At 36.6% G+C, this 21,508-nt stretch overlaps 1 protein-coding gene across 2 annotated transcripts in view; it reads right to left on the reverse strand.

The window, feature by feature from the left end:
* LOC135071967 (uncharacterized) overlaps positions 1 to 21,508 on the reverse strand; it is a 93,174-nt gene that overhangs the window by 1,789 nt on the left and 69,877 nt on the right. The window contains exons 2-8 of one of the 2 annotated variants that reach the window (XM_063965873.1): positions 7,240 to 7,681; positions 5,598 to 5,882; positions 4,874 to 5,349; positions 4,509 to 4,693; positions 3,444 to 3,639; positions 3,143 to 3,355; positions 1,706 to 3,052 (exon numbers count right to left, since the gene is read on the reverse strand). In XM_063965873.1, the coding sequence (XP_063821943.1) occupies positions 2,664 to 3,052; positions 3,143 to 3,355; positions 3,444 to 3,639; positions 4,509 to 4,693; positions 4,874 to 5,349; positions 5,598 to 5,882; positions 7,240 to 7,681 (2,186 nt within the window). In that variant the 3' untranslated portion in view covers positions 1,706 to 2,663. Of the gene's footprint in view, positions 1 to 129; positions 343 to 987; positions 1,184 to 1,705; positions 3,053 to 3,142; positions 3,356 to 3,443; positions 3,640 to 4,508; positions 4,694 to 4,873; positions 5,350 to 5,597; positions 5,883 to 7,239; positions 7,682 to 21,508 lie in introns of those variants that run through there. The other variant, XM_063965872.1, reaches the window with a different exon arrangement.

Below are 21,508 nucleotides of genomic sequence, written 5' to 3' on the forward strand. Positions count from 1 at the left end.
ATGTCAACTAGTCTATTGATTGGTGGTGTCAAATACCCAAGAACGCCAGCCTCTTTTTTTGTGGTACCTATGTTATTGCTCTATTGACTGTACTGTGCTGTGACGTCAGTCTAAGAAAAAGAAAAATACCTTCATCAACAAGAACAATTTCCACTATCGAGTTGAGCGGGACGTCGATCATGTGCGTGCAGCGGCAGTCGACGGGACAGTTGGCGGGACGGTTGTCCCCGTTGCAGAACAACTCCGGGGACAGTTCGTGCATCTGGGACAAGGGCGGCGCGGGGGGCGCGCTGTACGAGATCTCGTCGACTAGACTGAGGACGTGGTCGCCGCCGGGGGCAACTGGAAGAGATGGATTGTGATGTGAGTATGGTTCTTAATGGTTTAACATACAACATAAAGCCTAGGCGCAGACCACCGACTTTACTCGATTATCCTCCAAGATAGTTAGGCCCGATTTTAATTTGTATGAAGAATCAGCGGGTACCAAATCGTTGTAATGTGCGCGCTTTCATACATGCCCAGACTGATTAAGTGCCCGACTAAATTAAACAAAAACGTTGGTGGTCTGCGCCTAGGCTTAATAACATAATTTTAAATGATTTCGGTAGGCACATTGTAGTGAAAAATTAGGTGTAAAAGCAAGCAGTGATTAGATTGATATTCAAAATGACTTCGTGAATTTTCATCATGGTATTTTCGAGTCGACTGGTTACTAACTACTTAGGTTAAAATCTAAATAAAACATAAATTCCAAAAAGTTATGCCAATATCGAAAATTAACTTTCACAAGTCAGTGTTTGACGTTATCTAAAATTAGAAATATATCTAAATGCAATCGTTCAATTAACGATAGCGAGGTTTTTAACGACTGTTTTAGTTATCTGTCTAGCAATCTCATTACCGTTTTATGGGTATGTACTTGAAAGAAAATACTTGTTGCAAGGCAGCTGAATTCTGAAGATGTGTTTCTGGACTGCAGCTTACCTAAGAAGTTCCTGTAAGTGTTTTCCTTGAACAGGTCTTTTGGCTTGTAGAAGTGGAATCGGAAGGGCAGGAAGATCTTTACGTCTGGCCTCTCTTGCAGTATAGCCTTGTCCACAGGCTTGGCAGACTTCAGGTTGCTGACGCACACCGCATCGTTCCTCTTGACATTGCAGATCGCGTCAAGTGGATTCATTACCTAAAAGTTGGGTAGCAAATTAGAATTATCTTCGCGAGTTTTGGAAGTAAAAAAATATATTAAAATTGAAATGTGAGTTGAAAAACAAATGACATGAAATATTTTTCATATGGCAAAAGGAGTCTTAAGAAATTGAGAAAATGAATTTTGCTTACAATGAAGATAGGTATTATATACAAACCAGAGAAATAAAATATACAACCTGTGTCCTGTGCATCTCATGGATACCCGCTACAAGGGTTTTCTTCTACGAACCACGACACTAAGCCTTATGCTAAAATACGGAATCAATTAAACCACTACATTACTATTCGAAATATACACAACTATGTATATTCAAATATTTAAGTTCAGTGCACTTTTCTACTTATGTGAAAAATATTTACATGTAACATCTACGACTAAAACTATCGGGTAGGTACAATGTAGCGCCTTAGGATTTCTAAATTTGATCTTTTCTGCAAAGATAATAATTTTTATAGCACATTATTATTAGAAAAGATCAAAAATAAAATAGCGGTGTATTATATAAGTTTTATTGAATGGTATAAAAAATTTAATGTCCTTAAAATATTGACCATATCAAAAATGTTGTTATTCACTGCTAACGTTATAGCAGCCATAGCAATACTTTGTTTAGATAATTATTATACACGTTCGATTGACTGTTTAAAAAAGTATGTGACATTTTCTTAGACTAGGACTAAATAATTCATGATAGAACAAGATTCTGTAGATTAGGTTAGAGGCATCATCATAACTTGTAGAATTAATATTACATTCTTAGTTCTTAAATTATAATGGTAACCTGGAGTGGTAACATTATATTATTATGGAGATATTATTCTATTCTCTACACATAGTTATATACAGTCTTCAAAAGTTACGGAAAATGTCGCGGTGTAGTCAAACTACATTATCGTGTATTTACATGTATTGCAGTATTCAGTTATTTACATTCACTAAGTTATCTAAATTTTGAAGCATGCATTGGGTTAGTATCAGGTTCAAACTTAAACATCTAGACAGTTAGAAGGAAGATTTAAATATATACACGTAATAAATATCCTTGGTGAAAAAATATAAATGGCAAGTTGTTAGTTACAGAACAAAGTCTGTGGAAAAATACCTTTCGGTATGCGAAGAAGAAACGATACAAAGAGCCTCATAGGACATTATGCGAATTAAAGGCGATATCATCAATATTATTACAAAAATATCACCGTATATGGCATTTAAATGATATTTGAGTAATCTCAAAGAATTAGGCATCATCATCGTTAAATAAAATCACAAACCGTCATTAACTCCCATGGAATCATTCTAATATAAAATAAACACAAATGGCGAAATCGAGCACTTCGATATCGCCGATCACATCACACAAAACAAACATAAATTTACACTTAGTTAACATAATAAATCAACTACTGTACTTGTTTTTGCACATACAGAACTGAAAAATGTTCTAGGAACCTAATTAGTTGAGCGAGATCGGGGGAAGGTGATCTCCGCAAGTGGGGAAGTTGGGAGGGACGGGAGGGATGTCGGCTTGCGTGCCGACTTGGAGCACGAGGCTCATGCCGATGACGATGTGGAAGAGGAAGTGGCAGTGGAGCAGCCAGAAGCCGGGGTTGTTGGCTCTGAAACGAACGATGACGTATCCGTTGTTGGGGACGGCGATGGTGTCCTTCGCGGGAGGCAGGTCCCCTTGCTTCAGGTGACGCTCGAGCAGACCTCTCCTGTCGAGGTCAAGAGCGTGCTTCAAGTTGATTTTCTTCACGTTCTGGTCAGGCGACCGGCCGATACCGATCACGTTGAATGAGTATCCGTGCAAGTGGAACGGATGAGATAAGTTTGCAATTTGAACTGGAAAGCGAAAGGAGCATAATTAATTTTTAACGTCCGTATTTTTAATTTGATAATTAAACTTGATTTGAAGCTTGGATAATGTATTACCTTCGTCTACGAGTACGATTTCGACTACAGCGTTGAGGGGTATATCGACTTTGTGGGTGCACATGCAGTTTTGTCCACAGTCCGCCGGTCGGTTGTCTCCGTTACAGAACTGTTCAGGGTTAATGTCGTCATACTGACTGAGGAGCGGTGCGGGAGGAGACATGTAGGATATTTCATCAATCAAACTGATAACATGATCGCCAGACGGGGCCACTGTTGAAACAGGTTTATGTGTTAATACAAATATAGGTTTTATTTACATTACAACGATTAAGGTGCAAAAGTTGTTTGAGTATCTTACCTAAGTACCGGTTGTAGGTGTTAGGCTGGAACAACATCTCTGGCCTGTATACGAAGAATCGGAAAGGCAAGAAGATCTTAACGTCTGGACGTTCTTGCAGAATGGCAGGGTCTATGTTCCTGGCGTTTTTCAATTGGCTGACGCAAATGGCGTCGTTCCTTGGGTTTTTGCACCTTGCGTCCAGTGGGTTCATCACCTGGATAGTTAGTGGGGAGAAAGGTACGTGCAATTACTAATTTACGTGCATATTCTACAACTACGCTACTTAAGGCAACTAGATACTAATTTTCCATCAGTGTTGGTAGGTACTGATCAACTACTGGGTACTGTGCCAATAATCTGTAGGCATTTTGTATTTGTACAGATACCTTTTCTAAATACACGCAGTAGGAGCACTGCTGTGTTATTATGATCGTGATTACGAAACAGTGAAAATATTGCAGTTTATTTGGCATTTACGAAATTTCCGCTTTCATAATACATGTTCATTTGATTCAACTGTCTGAAATTATATGTAATTTATACCGTCTTTCAATATTGCTCCAGAAAATATAAAATTGAATAAAGCACGAGATACTGCTATTTATAATGAACAAATCTACAGACATAATTGCGATAATAAGTCTAAAATTACATACTATTTACAAATGGCACTAACTAGAGATCACGTGATTCAATGCGATCAGTTACTCAATAATTTAATTAGAGTAAATAATTTCAGTTTTAATAATTAAAGTAATAAAGTCATTACTGCGAAACTCGTATTTGCCGTGGCGTTCGTACTTAAGTTTGAGCAAGCAATTGCAACAAAGTCGAGCGCGGTAGATTTTATCGAGGTTGTCGTGTCGGCACCAAGAATCCAGTCTGCAATATCCGCCAATTAATAACCAACTACTGTCCTTAGTTTTGCGTTTAGCTAATTCACGGTAGCCCCTCTAAATATGTGGAAGTAACCCCCTACTTAGCTCTTAACTAAGATGATCATGTATATACAGCATCTAATTTAAACTGTCTGTTTTTGAATATGGTACAAGATTTATATACACAGATTTGAGAAGCACTTACTACTCCCTGTGGAATGCCGACGTCGTAGGTCGGTGCTTGCGTCGACGGTTGGTAGGGTCCCCTGGCGTACCTAAGGATGGCCAGCTGTTGGGCCCTCTTGACACCACACTCTCCCAAACCGCGCACTTGGATCCAATATGCTCCAGGAATGTTGTTGGCCTCGATAACGAAGTCGTAACGTTCACCTGTAACGTAACAAAGATAACGACTTAAATTTCTTGCCATGCAAATCGTTAATGTTCTAAAAGTAATTATAAAAACGTCGTGGGGAGGGAAATTGGTAGTAATATTAACTTCATTTGCTTCATTATTGCCTAACAAGAAGATAAACATTAATAATTGAATAAATAAACTAAACAACTCACCTGAGAATGAGATGATTGTGTTGACCTGAACTGGGGATACTGGTTCACCGTCAGTAGCTATTACAGTGAGGTTGTGGCCTTCGAACGTGACTTGAGCTGGGCACACAGACGCGAAAGCGTTGATCATTCTGAATCTGTATCTCCTTCCAGGGGTGATGGTGAACACTTCAAGAGGTGTGTTGGTCATGAATCCAGTGTTGGGATCTCGGAACTGTCCTTTGCCGTTGACCAGCACAGACTCGGGGTCCTGTCCGGTGTTGACGGCCAAACGTCCCGGGTACCTCTCAGCAGCATCTTCGTGGAGCCAGTCGCTGATCAGCATGACGTGGGTGGTCAGATCGTAGTCGTACAAGTGGCTGTTGGGGTCCTTGGATGGGGGCTGACGGACGACGATGCTACCGTATAAACCGTCAAGTTTTTGAAGACCTGTGTGCGCGTGCCAGAAGTGTGTACCAGCGTTACCTTGCCATTGATATCTGTAATCAGGGAAATGCAACCATTACATTCCTAATATGATAAAAACTAAAAAAACTCATAAAACTCATTTTCTTATGCAAGTAGGCTTTTAATAAGCACTTTTACACGTCCCAGTATTAACCGTACCTTCAGGACAATAAATGGGCCAGTGCTGAGAAGAAGCAGCGCAAGAAACTCAGTTTATTACTGAATATCTACTTTAGATCGAATTTTAAAAGTTTTTGTTTTTTTATTCTGGCGTACGAACCTGAAAGTGTTTCCTTGCTGAATTGGACACTGGGTAACGAAAGGTACACCGTCGTAGTATTGGGATCCCCTTTGAGTGATACCGTGCCAGTGGATGGTGACTTCCATACCCTCCATGTGGTTTTCTACGTCGATGACAACTTTGTCGTTCTCACAAACTTGGATGGAAGGTCCAGGCAACATTCTGTTGGCGGTGAGGATACCACGCTCGACTCCATCGGCCAATACGCACTGGCAGTGGGACCACACGACGTTGGTTGCATTTGGGGTGCACACTTGACAGGCCCTGAAATAATATGAAAAAGGATGGTTGAGAACGCATTTTGGTTATTTAATTTCTTGAAAACTGGGTCACCAGTCGGCCAATCAAAAAGTCAATGGTAAAAGATAAAGCGGTGCAATTTTATCGTCTACCGAGAAACTGAGGGCTAGCTGCAACTGTGACATAAGTTTGAAAGTAGTTTCCCTTATCAATTTTGTATGGTTGTGGTTACACCACAGTTTCTTCAGTCTATACTATCATGAAACACCAATGTTTGCATAAGGTCTGTCGTCACCTATCAATTACGTGCTTCAGCGGAATTTGGTTCATTCCACGTACATTCGAGTTCGGCATTGAAACCTATGCATTTAGCAGGCCGTGTGAAGTAAAGCGTAAAATGTGCAAAGTGAAAAAGTCGGTCTGTAGGTCGTTCTTTTCCTAGCACGACTTTCCGTGAGCCCCGAAAATCGTAGAATATGGGCATCGTGATACAGATGACTTGATTACGCGAATAGTTAGGTAAGGAATTACTTAAGGTTTAAAAAGATTTTGTGCGATAAGTCGGAACGTTCCCATTGTGAATGTGAATGTTGCTATTATTAAATTCAATGGAATTGTTTCCAGTTTAACTGTTTTGATCTTGAAAGGTAGCTAATATAATTCGGTGTGTACAATGCGGTTGGAATTACAGATTGATTTTCTATTGGTTTTATGTAATACATAGATTAGTCTAGCTGGATTTGGTGTTACAATGGAAATTAGGTTTTGAACGTGAGTAACTTACAGTTCCCGGAATGATTTAGTTCACTTAATCGAGGTTTTGATATAACAGTGTGGTAATTATTGTTCGCTCATAAATTAAGAGTTGTTTTAATTAGTAACTTAATATTTATGATGCAATTAAAATATTATAACCATCAAAAACATACCTAGAATGCGTTTTATATAAATGCAATTATATAAGTGTAAATTAATGCTTTTCGAATACACATAGGCAATGTTTGGAACCATAATGTATTCATATTGTGTAAGTGAATGAATTACTTTCAGCGTTTAAGACTTTATTATTTTGTTGTATGATTTATATAACTTCCTGAAGTTAGATGTTAGATATGCACTTAATTAAACCAACTAGCCATCATGAATTTTACGGTTATCAGACAAGGATTAGATTTGTTTTAGTGGCATGTAGTTAGATAGTAAAAGATTTATACTGAATGAAATTGTACTCAGTAATCATGATGAAATCATAAATGGTGACAACAACGCCGCTACCAATCGGGCAACATGGAAAGCATTGGGGGAGGCCTATGTTCAGCAGTGGACGTCCTATGGCTCAGATGATGATGATGATGATGAATAGCAACGCAATAATACTTACGCTCCCAAAACGGTGTAGAGCTCAAGAGTGAAGTGGTAGTAACAGATCCTTGGGGGCTCGTTCTCTCGGCAAGCTCTCGCGCACTCATCAGGAGCAGACAACGCTGGGTTCCTCCTCAACTCAGCTGTGGCACTGCTGGTGAAGTCCAAATGTTTCAGAGTGGTCTTTCCATTGACATTTCTCGCCAGAGGAGGCAGTGGGTTGTTTCTGATTCCCCCACTGAGCGGACCGCTGCCGCTAGCTTGGGCGAACGGGTTGGAAGACGGCCCGATAGTGCTTCCAATGCTTCCGAAAGACCCGAAGGGGTCATTGATACCCGGGTGTGTCTGGACCAAGCCGTGGGTGGAGGAGAAGGTGTTCGAGCTGTCTCTGAATGGAGTCGCTGTTCCTGCTTGCCACCATGATGCTGAGGTTGACTGGTCGTCGGCAGTGCTCAGGGCTTCTAGGGAAGAAAGAAAAACAAAACGTTATTAACATGTAATGTATGATTTCTTTATTTATGCAATCGTTATTAGTCAAGTTCTTTATTTTTGTAATCTTTAGCTTGTTTTGGTCAAGATGTAATTTTATACAGTTTTCAAATTTCATAGTTGTGATTTTTGACGAACTCTAAATAAAGGTCATGTAATAGGTACCGAAGCGAATTGTAACACGTAAATGGGATTGAAATCAACGTCCATCCATTTATAAAATTGGAACTTTAATACCGTATTAAAGTTCTATAAACTTTATATTTACAGTCGTATAATGTTAAGTGATTTATTAAGCAACGTTGCTGTGTAAACAGCGATCCGCTCGAAGTCCTATCTGCGATCGCGGCGTTTTCTCAAGGCATTTGTCAGCCGCAATGCACGGTGATAAGTCCATTAGATAAAGCCTCGACAGGTGCGCTAATGTGAATTCCCTACGAGTCGTACGGTCTAGCCTGACGAAAACAAACAATAAACAAAACAAGTAAACAATCTAAAACACTTTACTTATCTTTGGATTACGATAAGACATCGGTAAGGGTGACGAAATAATACAGGTTTTTTTTTTTGTCAAAACAATTAGTCAGTTACATTGCCAAAACAAAAACATTGCACACTACACAAAAACTAACAATTAGGTACAAAAGGTGAAACGATTCTCACCTAGCTAGTTTTTTTTACTCTAGATGCTTTTGCAAACTAATATTTTTTGGACTTTTCAGGTAGTACGGAAGATATTTCTAAAGATACGTGACTTATTGTATTTCTAACACGAGTATTTTTCAAGGCATTGAAATAAAATTTTGCGATTTGGTTCTAGAGAATTAATTTACTGTCAATCTGATAGTTTATTTTCACCATGCATCACCAATAGGGAAAGATGGCGAGATATCGTGAGACGAGCAACATCTGCCCACAGCAAATCATAAGTACCTATATATCATAAGTCATGACGACCACGACCACTCTGTCAATAGTATAACAACTGAGAATAACTTTTTGCCATGATCTGGTTGCTCTCGTTAACTTTGTCTAAACATGCCACAGTCCATGTCATCACGACTATTCCGCAACATGGCCAGCAGGGGACTTCATTAAATTAAGGACTTTTACTTCCTTGTTACTGTTCACCATAGAACATTAATTGACCATTATGCATCCAGTTATAATCACCTACCCTGTATTACGTTTCGATACAGTTAAAGTTACACAATTTGCATCGAACGATTGTCCGATATCGTTACAGTTTTGGACAAACCTTGGCTCGAGTGTGCTTTTATTTCCTTAACGTTAAATGCCTTCGATATCGCCCGATCGAAATTCACGATTTTGATTACGTCACTCTATATTAAACCTTTGACTTTAGTTACTAATTTAAAGCAGCACATTCCAAAGCAGGGTATTATTAAATAAAATAGTAGGTACAACACACCTCACGTTGGAAAAATATCTATTTGTTAAAATATTCTGACTCACTAATTTGGGAAATTTTCCATGCTCCTGGTTATCTATCTATCCAAGCAGTTCTATGAAATCGAGTCATACCGTTTCAAAGTTTCAAATATTTTGTTTTGTTTCCTTATATTAGTCACGTACTCCGATTATGTCAATACAACAGTTACCATAATAGCTCAAGGCTTTAAATTAGGCTCCATAAATATCCCAAGCCCAAGCATTATCTCCTTTAAGAGCCATTTTACATTTTCGTGCGAATTTCTAAGATTTTGGAAGCATGAATTACTATCTTAAGCAACACCCAGAGATTATTTAATAACTGCGAAAGATAGGTCAATCCTTGGTGTTGACCATTAATGAAACGGATTTACTAAAACTCTTTTGCTTAATTCACAGTGCCCCATCTCCCACAACCATTTTACGGAAAAATTGCCGCAGACTCATTTTCAAAGTCCTGTATCTATTATTTATGCTCATATAATAAGCTTAAAAATATATAGTAATCATCGGACATATATTCTTGTAGTCCATTAATGAAATAGATTCTTGAATTTCATTACCATTATTGAGTAAAATCTAAAAATAATTTGGCAAATTTGAAGATTAACGTCACATTTTGATCGTGGTTTTTGGTTTAAAAACACAGCAATAACTGCAATAAAAGTATCCTAAAATAAAGAATATTAATTGTAGATTGATTTCTACAGTTATTGTTTAAATATTAGTTACCACTTTGTCAAAATATTGATGTGAATATCAGTATAAATTACAATGCGCAAGCCGACATCGATTAGTATGGCGCGAGCGCCCGTCAAGGCAGGACCTGTGTCATTTTTCCCGCCGTGACGTTTACGTGCGTTCGTGTCGTAAAGCGGTGATTTGTACGGCGACCAAATACATTTGATACTATGCCGAGAGGCTGTTTCGAGTCGGCCGGCCGAGCAGAAATTGAAATGATGAATTTAAATTTCTTTGACGGATCTGGGTGTAACTATGTATAATATGTCGGTACCATGTGTGGTGTCTTAAATAAAACACTGGTATAATATATGTTCACTGTGTGAGCTAGTGCAAGCACTGACGTCCGTCCCGTGTGGCGGCCCGACTACGACTGACCCCCCACCGCGCCGTACTAGTCAGTGTTGCCATAGCGCACACTCTTTATTTGTGTAGTAGTACACCACACCATGTATTTAATTTAATAAATAAATTATAAAAAAGTATATCCATTATGCTAGCACCCTTAACACAAGCATATTGGTTGCCTACTTTTGGACTAGATGGCGCTGTGAAATTGTCCAAAGATTTGTTTATTTATTTATCCGCTTTGAGTTTTGTTTCGTGAAGAAGAAAAAGAAGCGTTTTGTTTCGAGAGGGAAGCTTTGTTGTTAAATCTATACTAATAAAAGAGGAAAAATTTAATTGTTTGTTTGTTTGTTTGGAGGCAAAAGGCTCCGAAAAAAAATTCTTTCACGATTTAGAATCCTAATTTTTTTCTATGTAGGCATGTATAAAATATTTTCAAAAACTTTTGTCCAAAATCTTCGATAAAATTCGACGTTTAATAAATAAATTAGATAACATATTAATACTTTTTTTTTCAGTACGATTTTAGTACTTGTTTTTCAGAAATTCTTAAACTTAAACTAAACTTCTAAAGTGTTTATATTTTATGCATAATTTATTAACTTCTAAAATATACATATTATTATATCCTATTGATAGATGACGTGCTTCGTTAAAAAGGTGTGGAATGTTATTTTGGTGATAACTTGGTTCCATAGAAATATAGAGAGATGCTAAGTAATGCGCTGAGTTCGAAACTCAGTGTCGTATTAGAAATTCACACACACAAAGAAATCAAATTATGTGCTCATTATCCACTGCGGTATCAGTATTCAACGTTCGAATAATCTTTAGTACTATGCAAGCAATATAAACTGTTTACATAATGACGTCGCTACTGTCATCATTGCTTTCACAAGCAATATGTTCCAATTTGTCCCTTGTCACATTTCCCTTTAGTTTTTGTGATCTGTGCTTGTTTCTAAGTTGATATCAATGAAATATTCCTTAGTACTTTTGATTTAAATATTTTTTTTTATTTTGACACGTGTTTGAAAAATCAAGGTCAGATTACAATAAAATAAGAAGTGAAAATGTAACATTGCATTGCAACTCGCAAATTTCGCAATATTGATGAGGAGATTCCATTGGAAAGTCTGTATTCATTCCTAGGATTCCCCTAACACCATCAAATTCAAGAGAATTCAAGAGAGTGCAGTTTCCCATCTCATGCTTAGGGACCACGGTTTAAAATAGTGTGGTTGCATAGAGCCTGCAACGGGCAACCGCGTGCGCAGCTGCTCATACTAATTTTCGATACAAAAGCAAGTGTTGGCGCCCTCACGAGTTTTAGCGGAGTTCCATATGGTAGCGGGAGTAGACTTAATGGAAATCTATGCTTCTCCGATGACCAGTTGTATGTGGCATACTCCAGAGTATGCGCACACAATAGCCTGGTGATTTTAGCACCTGAAGGAAAAACAAAAAAACATTGTTTACAAAGAAATCTGCGGCAGGTGTAGTGTTTTAATTTTGTTTTAGAAAGATCTCATAATTTTGTAAGTATTCAAATATTTAAACATAATAATTTGTAGATTTTATATCAAAAAATATAATCATTTAACAAAATTAATTTTCTTAGAATATTTTAATTCTATTAGAACCATTTTCCACTTCATCGCAGAAGAAGTCGCGGGCAAAAAGCTAGTATGAAATATGTAGTATTGCCCGCGGCTTCACCCGCTTGAAATTTAGTTTGTCACAGATCGTCATAAATTATAGCCTATACATTGTTATTCTGGTCGACGCCAGGGATGGATGAGCGTCGCTGTCGCTGGCGACAGGATCTTCTGGTTCAGGGTTCATGGCGTAGGTCTCAGGCAAAATGAAATCCACTCGTATAAATTAATAAACTCAGTGTATTCACGAAAATAATTACATACAGCACTAGAGTCGTATCGGAACTGAGTGAACCAAAGGTCTGCTACTGTACTGTAAAGTTTCATCAAAATATGTTCAGTAGTTTTTGCGTGAAAGTGTAACAAACATCCAGACATCCACACAAACTTTCGTATTTATAATATTAGTAAGAGTAGTAAGAAGTAAGATAGTAAGATGAATTATTTTTGTTATTTGTTTACTTATAATAATATTTATTTATTTATTTCTTAGCTCTGTCTGATAATGGATCTGGAGGAGATGCAATGGCCACCTCCGTAACAAAACAATAGAACCCTATGGAGTTTGGGCTTGTGTGATTCGCCTTGACGAATATTTCGTATCTAGGGTCCGATGATGGAGCTGTAAGGGGGCAGATTTTTTTTTTCACTATGTGACTGTCTTTATTTTGTACTTAATATATATTTTACATATTATACCTATTCGTGTTTCATTATGAATCGAAATATAAAAGACTTAATAAACTCTATTAAAAATTTAAATTAATTTATCAAGTTTGAATACCTCATTCTACCTTAAAATTAATAACTTAAATCAAGTCTTAATACGGTCACGGCTCAAGATTTTTTTGTCCATTTCAGCGTTCTTTTTACTCTTTTGACGTTGCGTTGACAGCTTTTACCTAAATTCGCGCGGAATATTTTTGTGAAATGGCTCTTAAATATTCCGCCTACTGCCCCACTTGGCTACCTTAGGGCTAGTTTATGAGTAATTTATTAGATCAACCGCGATAAATTGCAGCCAGACCATAGATTACAAATTAGCGATAGTTGCAGCGGCAACCGCGGTTGCCATGTGGTTTTAGTAATCGCCCAAAGAAAGTTTCTTCCTGATTTTAGAATGACTGAGAAGCGATTTTATGTGCAACATAACGCGCAACAATGACGGGTAATTACGGAAAAAATCGTTGTGACGAATTTGTAATAGGAAAAGCTCTTACGTTAGACAATGCATGCGTGTTAGATGGCATTTTTTGCCGCTTTATATAGCGCACGAGATGAACAATTTCCTCCATTTCATAATACTTCTTTGAGTTATAAATAGTGATTTGTAGCTAATTATAAAGGACTTTAGTGCCGTACCATGAATTCAAACGCAAACGCAACGCATTTAACTTTATTAAATTGTATTATTCGTTGGTAAGACAACAGAACGATAAAATTTTTTCGATTAGTAGAGTTTTAAACATAACACTGGCCAGTGACTCAAAGTTATTAGAATAAAAACTTTTTCTTTTAGGGGCTAGATACATTACATGCATAGATGCATGTTCAATTAAATCGTGCTGGCATTCAATTTAGCTGTTTGCGATTCGTCGTGGCCATACTAAACCACGCTACGTCTCGTCTTGATTTTAATCGCTCTTCACGCGTATACATTTGCACGTGAAAATTATATGTCTATTTCGGCGATTGTATCAAGATTACCTTTTTGATTAACGATATTGTACGCCGTTTACTATAAATAACAACCGAAAACGTTTATCTTGACCGCTAAATGTGTTGGTGAATTGAGTTTATTTTCATTGATGATTCTAGTGCTAATTTATTACTGCTAGTGTCTTCTAATTTTTCGTTTGTACTGCCTCCTTTTCTTCTTCCTTTGAAGACGATGACGCTGTTCTAACAAGGTATCTCATTGACTAGAGGGCTTAGTGTGTGTCAAACGTCGTCACTAGTGAGCACGTAAACAAATGTCAATAAATGTATGTATGACGGATTGTACAGCGCACCCTAGCGGCAAAAACAAAATTTTTCATATGTTTTTTTTAACGCGCTTACTAGTGAAAAGAGTAAACTCACACTACGCCCTCAGATGACAGTGACAGGAGGAGGTTCGTATTCTGTTCTTTAGGCTCAACCTTAAATTGACTGTAACAGCAAAACTCTACATCATATTCTATTACCATGGTGGCGTTATTGAGGCGTCATTTTACTGATTGATTGTTTCTGCCCAAAGTGGGCGTTTAAGAAAGGATACTATCAAAAGGTCGTGTTTTAAATGATTACCGATACAGTCAATTAGGCGTAATCAAAATTCATTAGTTGAAGGTCGGGTTGCATTTTTGCATTGAACAATAAGAAGAGCTTATCAATCATTTAAGACAATGATTTCATTAAAATCAGTTGTAACTTGTAGGTGGTGAGTTATGGTTTTGCCTTCTTGGCCAAATTGAGCTTCAGATTCTTTGAAAAGCTATCAAAAAAGCTCTTCAATACATTAATCCTACTACGGTATCTATTATCACGAGGGTAAGTACGAAGGTATATAGGTTGACGTAAGTTTGTACCTAGGGAATGCGTGAAGTATAACATATTATTATTTTTCTCTATCAAATATTGTTTTAACTAAACAGTTTTTGCGTTTAAGGATAAGGATAGTTTTAACTAAACAGTTTTTGTTTTTAATGATAATAAATGATTTGAATGGAGGCCGTCTGCATAAAAATATTCAATGTAAAGTTAATTCGGTAATTTCATAACATCAAAACTGTTTAATGTTAAGTTTGAGTAAGCTTACAATTTAATCACAATGCTTTTAATGTAGCCGGCGGAACTTTTCTGCCTTATTACGCTCACTGAGGTGTACATATCGATCGTTAATCTCAATCAGCTGATTTAGTCGAATCAGTTTAACTTTGATATTTTATAATAAATAAGTATCCATAGATGCTTGAAGGTTCTTACTCATGAAATGATCTTATTAGTAATGTAATTTCCTTTAGAGGAAATTTCTGAACCGTTTGCATTTGTCGGTTATTCACAAATACTTGAATGAACGTTCAAATCCGTATGAATGGAGTAGTATGTAAATAATTATGTCGTTTTAACTAGAAAAGGATATAAGTAATTAACAAGCACATTTACTGCGGCTCAGTATTGCATTTCAAGAATATTTTGCCCGGATAATTTTCTTTTAATGTTTTTTCTTAGGGGCCTAATTTTTTAAAGCCACTTACTAACGCCTACGTATTTGATAGCGACAAAACTGGTATACCTTAGTGAAGTATGTGTAACACATTGCTCTGTGGAATTTTAAAGTGAATAAGAATTACTGTTAATTCGTTGGCATGGATACATTAACAAATCTTAGCATTAATTAGATCCGTATAAAAAAGAGTGTATAAATATTCTACCTATACATATATGTCTAAGGCTGAGTTGTACCACCTTATTTTAACCGTAACATTAACGATAACCGGTGCGGAGTTTGACAGATTTTTAACATTTGTCAAAGATAAAGTAAGATGGCACAAGCACAACTCTATGTTTTTGTCAATGCTTGCATAAAAGCACTTTCGCAATGTTTTCGATGTATTTCATGCACAACAATCAAACATGTTTTTCGATTATTTTAATTATTTTTACTTGTATACTTGTAAAATTATCAGATTTGGATTTCCCAATTGAAAATTTTCTAATTATTAGCAGTATTTATTATTTAGCATTACATGTTAAGTCTATAAACACACACATAAACATCAGCAATAAATGAGTATGGCCGAACTCGGAAGTCGTTAATACGGGCAGACGGTTACCTAATTGCATTTTCTTTTCACTATAGCTGTATATAAATGTTAGAAGCACTAGAATTTTACTAAGTCTGGAGTCGTTAGACCGGAAAACGGTGAAAGTGAAAACTCTGAAGCGGATAACATTCAATGGATTGACTCGGTAGCGGAGATATCCGCAGGACGATGTAGATGGATGGCTTTTGTCTGGCCAGCATCCGTTTGGTGCAGTGGTTTACAACCTTCTTTGGAATAGAGACTTGAAGAAACTTCTTTTTTTCCACACGGGCTTTATCAACAAATTCTATCAAAAAGTGTATTTAAGTTTCAAAATGTTATTTTAACGGAAATCATATTTTGTTTATGAAATTAAATAAATACAGTTTCGGTAATTGTACGCTAAGCTGACATAATACCATCATGGCGGCAAAATGTGACCATATTTTGGCTACTGCGGACCACGGGTTGGGAACTACTGCGGTAAAGTCACTCTATATTGAGGAAAGTTATAGTTTTCCGTTTAGCAACCACTTGTTTAGTGACGCGTCACGCGTCCATATTCTAGTGGTTTGTGAGTTGGACACTTTCGACGAAATCGTTACAGAAATTATTTCGGAAATGTGTATAATTTTCTTATCATCATTATAAGGTCATTTAATCCACTGCAGGTGTATGACCCTCTGATGATTAATGATGTTTCAAGCTACTTCCCAGGCTGGTCAGAGTGGGCGAAGTTATGTTAAGTAATTCATATAATACTGCCTATTAATAAAAAATACCAATTTCAATTGTTTCTTAATATATTACGTAGAATTCATTATAACAGTAGTAACAACCGTTACATCCGGAAGGTATTACATGATTGTTCCTAAAATCTTAATTAGAAGGAACTGTATTAAGTATACCTACTTAAATCTACTTATTGATAATACATTTTACTATCGGCCGAAAAAAATATAAATCTTTATCAACACTCACTAATTAATTGCCTAATAATTTATTTCTCTTTTAAAATCTCTAAGTCGAGTCTAACTAGCTTGTCGACAATCACATTTATTATTGTATTTAGAAATCTTTTCCGAAGTTGTAAATGAGAACGTAAAAAATACATAGCATAGCCAAATATCGTAAGTGCTTAATAACATTTAAATAATTCAATTAAATTATTTAAATTCAATAATTTTAATTTTGCGTCTTAGCTAAACGTTCGGCCAAACCAACGCCTACAGCCTGCGTGCGCGATAGCAATCAGATGTCGTGTATGAATTTGTAGCGATGAATCAACATCAACGACATACAGAATTCGCCCTAAGAAGCAAAAATAATATACTCAGGGCTTTTTTTCGATCGCTTGCGTTTGCATATGCGAACTAGTAAATAGCAAGGCTCTATATCGTAAGTACCTCCTTTTACAACGCAACAGAGCATCAAAACTTTTCAGCAACATCGTACTTTATGCTTACACAGTATGAATAGGCTGCCGGTTTACATCAAGCTTGTAGTAGGTAACATTACACCGGGCCTTATAAATTATACATGTGAATGACTTAATCGCATGCTGTGGAGAGTGGAAATATGATACTTACACTTTGATTGCGCCTAACCTGTTCACTTAGAGGAAACATGCGAAGTTGGATACAGTGTGAATTTTCTAGCGTGACTGGCAGGATTTGAAACTAGAAGTAAAATACAAATATGAAATACTAGCGGCCGCCCGCGACTTTGTACGTGTGGGCCCCGTTTTATCCCCTTAGGGGTGGAGTTTCGTCAAATCCTTTCTTAGCGGATGCCTACGTCATAACATCTTCCATGCCTCAGCCCGATCCTTCCAGTGGTTTGGGCTGTGAGTTGATAGATCACTATGTCAGTCAGTCAGTCAGTCAGTCAGTCTCCTTTGAGTTATATATATTTAGATCTACTTTTGTTCAAATGGGGTAAAAACTAGAACTGCGTTTTTATGCAGAACAAGGCAGGCATTTGACCGCAATCGCACCTGATGTTAAGTGAGATGCTGTTTGTCTGGAATGGTACATAATGTCTGCCCTGTTAGTGCCTATTCACTCTCGCCTTGAAAAGAAATTAAAACTTTATTTCATCGGCTATACAAAGGAAATCCTTTTTTTTAACTTTGGTTACGGGGTTTACAAGGATCAAATTCTAGGAAGTGGGTAATGACATACATGACTTGGTTTAAGGACGGATATGAAAGAAAGACTAACTTTTAACCATAAACCGCAACCAGTAAAAAAAATGTCTGAAAAATGTATAGGGCACCCTTGAAAAATCAACCTGTATAAGTGTATACTGTACGTGAAGGCCACTTTCCAACAGCTGAGATCTCATAACTACACTACAAGCTGCTGCTGATTTATTTTATGGCGTATGTCATTTTGACAAATCACGAGTCAACACTACTAGGTCTAGCGCTTAACTGAGTCAGTGCCTGAGGTATGGGAGCGGCACGGGAGGGGTGACATTTACATATTATGACGCGACATAGCATACAAATCTAACAGAGATCTGAAGTCTTGCTGACGTCTCAAAAGCAGTATCCCGTGCCGCTCCCATACCACAGAATACATAATAGTAGCAACAGAAATTGCACTCCTTTGTGTAGGATCAGATGCCGACATTTTAACGGTAATAATAATAATGCAAAATATCCAACGCACATGGTGCATTCGAAATCGCACCTTACTACTACGCTCACAAGAGCGCATTTTTTTTGTGTTTAGAATTGATCTACGTCACCGCTCAAGCGTCAGGGTTGTATGAGCAAAGTAAAATAAATAAAACCTTAATTTTAAGAGGCATTTATTGTATTTACGATTAGAAAACTTTAATCTAGTGGAGTTTGTATAATCGTACCATCTCTAAAGTACCTATTAATAAACTTCAGTGTTGCGATAATTCGAAATTAAACAAACAGTTTTAAAAGGTGTAGTGTCGGAAAATAGACACGGTGAAGTAAAGTTAATGTTTTTATTAGCTAAAATATTTTTTTTGTTATAGTTTTTTGTCATAAGTATTTCAAAATAATTTATTATTTAAAAAGTGTAGTTTTTTTTTATTATTTAAATCACTACAGTTAATTATTATACCTAAATATTACAATTTTTCATTAAAGAAGAATAACAGTGCTGTTGGAACAATAAACCTTGATCGACCGAGCGTGTATAGAAATACGCGTGTGCAAACAGGCGCGTGGCGGCCCGGACTGATTTGCAACTTGAAGTTGTCGCGCGCTGTAGGTAATTATCTCGGCCGGCATAGGCGAGTGACGGAGGCCTGCCCATACCTCGGACATTGACTCAATTAAGCGCTAGACCTATACTTAGTAATAAGACACTTATCTATTTTTGCACGTAATAATTTAAACAGAGAAACCACAATTATTATTCTTATAACTACCAACGAACAATTACGAGAAACATGTTCTCTAGCAATACATTCAGTTTGCTCTGCAATATAAATCAGCTCCAAATAGGAGCTAATATGCTAAACAATCTCATTAATATTCAAAGCTATATAACTAGGTATGTAATTACCATTAGCAACAGTGCGCACGCGCTCCCGTGGGTCTGCAATCTTCGTGTTGCTTTCACTACGATAAACTACGGGTGCATTGAAACTACTTAAAACAAATACCATTGTTCCTTGGACATATTTCAGGACTGTGGTCCTCAACATGGTAGTGGATGACTCAAACACGAATAATCACAATTCGAGTCCACGTACTTTTTTCGTGCAATCTTGTGCTTATGCTTCAATAAGTATATTACATATTTTTATAAGCTATAGAAGTCCAAGAGTAGCCTTACTGGGGTTCTACATTATGTGAATAATAAGTTACAATAAATCCGATACTTTGAGAAACGTTGCTCTGTTTATCTAGGTGTAGAGTTAAGTAATGAAATGTGTCTATTATTTTATAAACGATGATCGCAATTTGCTGTTAGTGCTTCTTAGTTTACTATTATTGCAGTTTATTTTACAATGATTACCTTTAAGTACTCGTATGTCTTAGTGATTAGTTTTGCTTTCAATACTACAGACACTAAAGCGTAGTTACTAAAACTGCTTCACGAGAGCTATGCTAAAATGTGAATAGTGAAAGATAGTATGCAATAAAATGTTGCAGCAATAATATTTTATGTCCGTTACGAATGTTATGGCGATCAGGCATTGACGCCGAAGGCTATTCCCATAATTTAATTGAATTAGTTAAGCCATAGCCCTATTACCTATTACACATTAAAATACAGCAAAAAATAACATCGAGTACACAACGCTTTTTAAGTACCAAGTAGGTACGACTTCTTTATGAAGAAATTGTATTTTTATTTTGGACTCTTTCAAAAATGGCTGAGAACTCCTAAGTATTTTCCGTACAATTTCAGATTTAGCCAACACACTTGCTGATGTCACATCACTTTAAACGCCGATTTATTTGTATAAAGCGAGAAGAGCCGCGCCAAAATCTAGTAAATTTTAAAATCAATAAGATAAATTGACTATTGATTTGTGCGCTCCTTCTGAACGAGGCATGTCGAAAGTTGGTCTATCTTAATTTACGAGCGGCGTTATGTAAACAGTCAATCAAGCGATTGATTTCTTCTAGTTATTTCTAGTTAAAAAGTGATATCGATTTCGAGGATTTCTTACCTAAGCTCGAGTTGAAAAGATTTTTATGAACCGTTTTTGAGTTTGAGCGATCGTTTGTTCGGAATTAACGATCAGTTTTTAATTTAGTGCTAATTCATAAAAATGATGAGCTACAAATATCAGCGAAGGTGTCGCTAAACGGATTGTTAATGAAGATAATGTTTAATACTCGTTAAAAACATATTTTACAATATTTGAAGTAGTTAAAAATATTTATTGCTGATTTAAGTAAAAGTTGCATGAGATAGAAGCATTTCAATTGAAAATATGAAATAAAGAAGTAACGTATTTCGATATGCAGGTACTGATTTATGGGTTTCAAACTGGACCATTCGAATTCCTAATAATCTTACTGAAGAAGGCACATCTATTTACATCCTTATCTAGTTGTAATTGGTGCTATATTGGTCCAAAAATGTATAATCTGATGTGCAACCGACATTGCTATGATCGCAGTCTGACTTGACTCATGCGCCGGTTTGTACGTAAGATACAAATCTTATGTGTGAGGGTTGCGCAAGAGTGCAACTACCACGTGAATCACGAGAAATGAACTTGCAACCTCGAAACTACTCTAGATGCGACCGAGATTGTAAGTGTTTATGACATCTGTGTTTGTTTATATTATAGTTAAATAATTTTATTCGATAGCCTTACTTAAATCTGGTTATAATATTTGCAGTTTAGCGTATTATAGAAATATCTCTTTTGGTTTTAAAAGTATGAGGTTAATAAATTGTCTCGAGTTCAATGCAATTTAGGTTGACCTAAAATCTTATTTTGTAATTTAATTGAAATCAAATCTAACAGTGTACAGTGAATTGTGTATTAGGAATAGCAATAGTTTGATAATTTGAATATTTAAATTAAATCAAGATTGCACTAACCGCTAACATAAGTTTAAAGTTTAAGGAGATAGATAGATAGATAAAACGTTTATTTGCACAACAGAAACACACATTACAAACAGAAAGTACCAAAAGTAGGACAAAATAGTACCCTCAGGACAATATGACATGGTATGGTAAGACAGAAATAAAAAGAAAAAAAATCATTATGACATACAATATAGGTACACACTTTATACAGAAATGTGTGTCGCAGCAATGCAAAACGGCAATAGCTCAGTAATTGGTTTACTTAA

This window comes from Ostrinia nubilalis, chromosome 5 (genome assembly GCF_963855985.1).
Source record: "Ostrinia nubilalis chromosome 5, ilOstNubi1.1, whole genome shotgun sequence".
Classification (NCBI taxonomy): domain Eukaryota; kingdom Metazoa; phylum Arthropoda; class Insecta; order Lepidoptera; family Crambidae; genus Ostrinia; species Ostrinia nubilalis.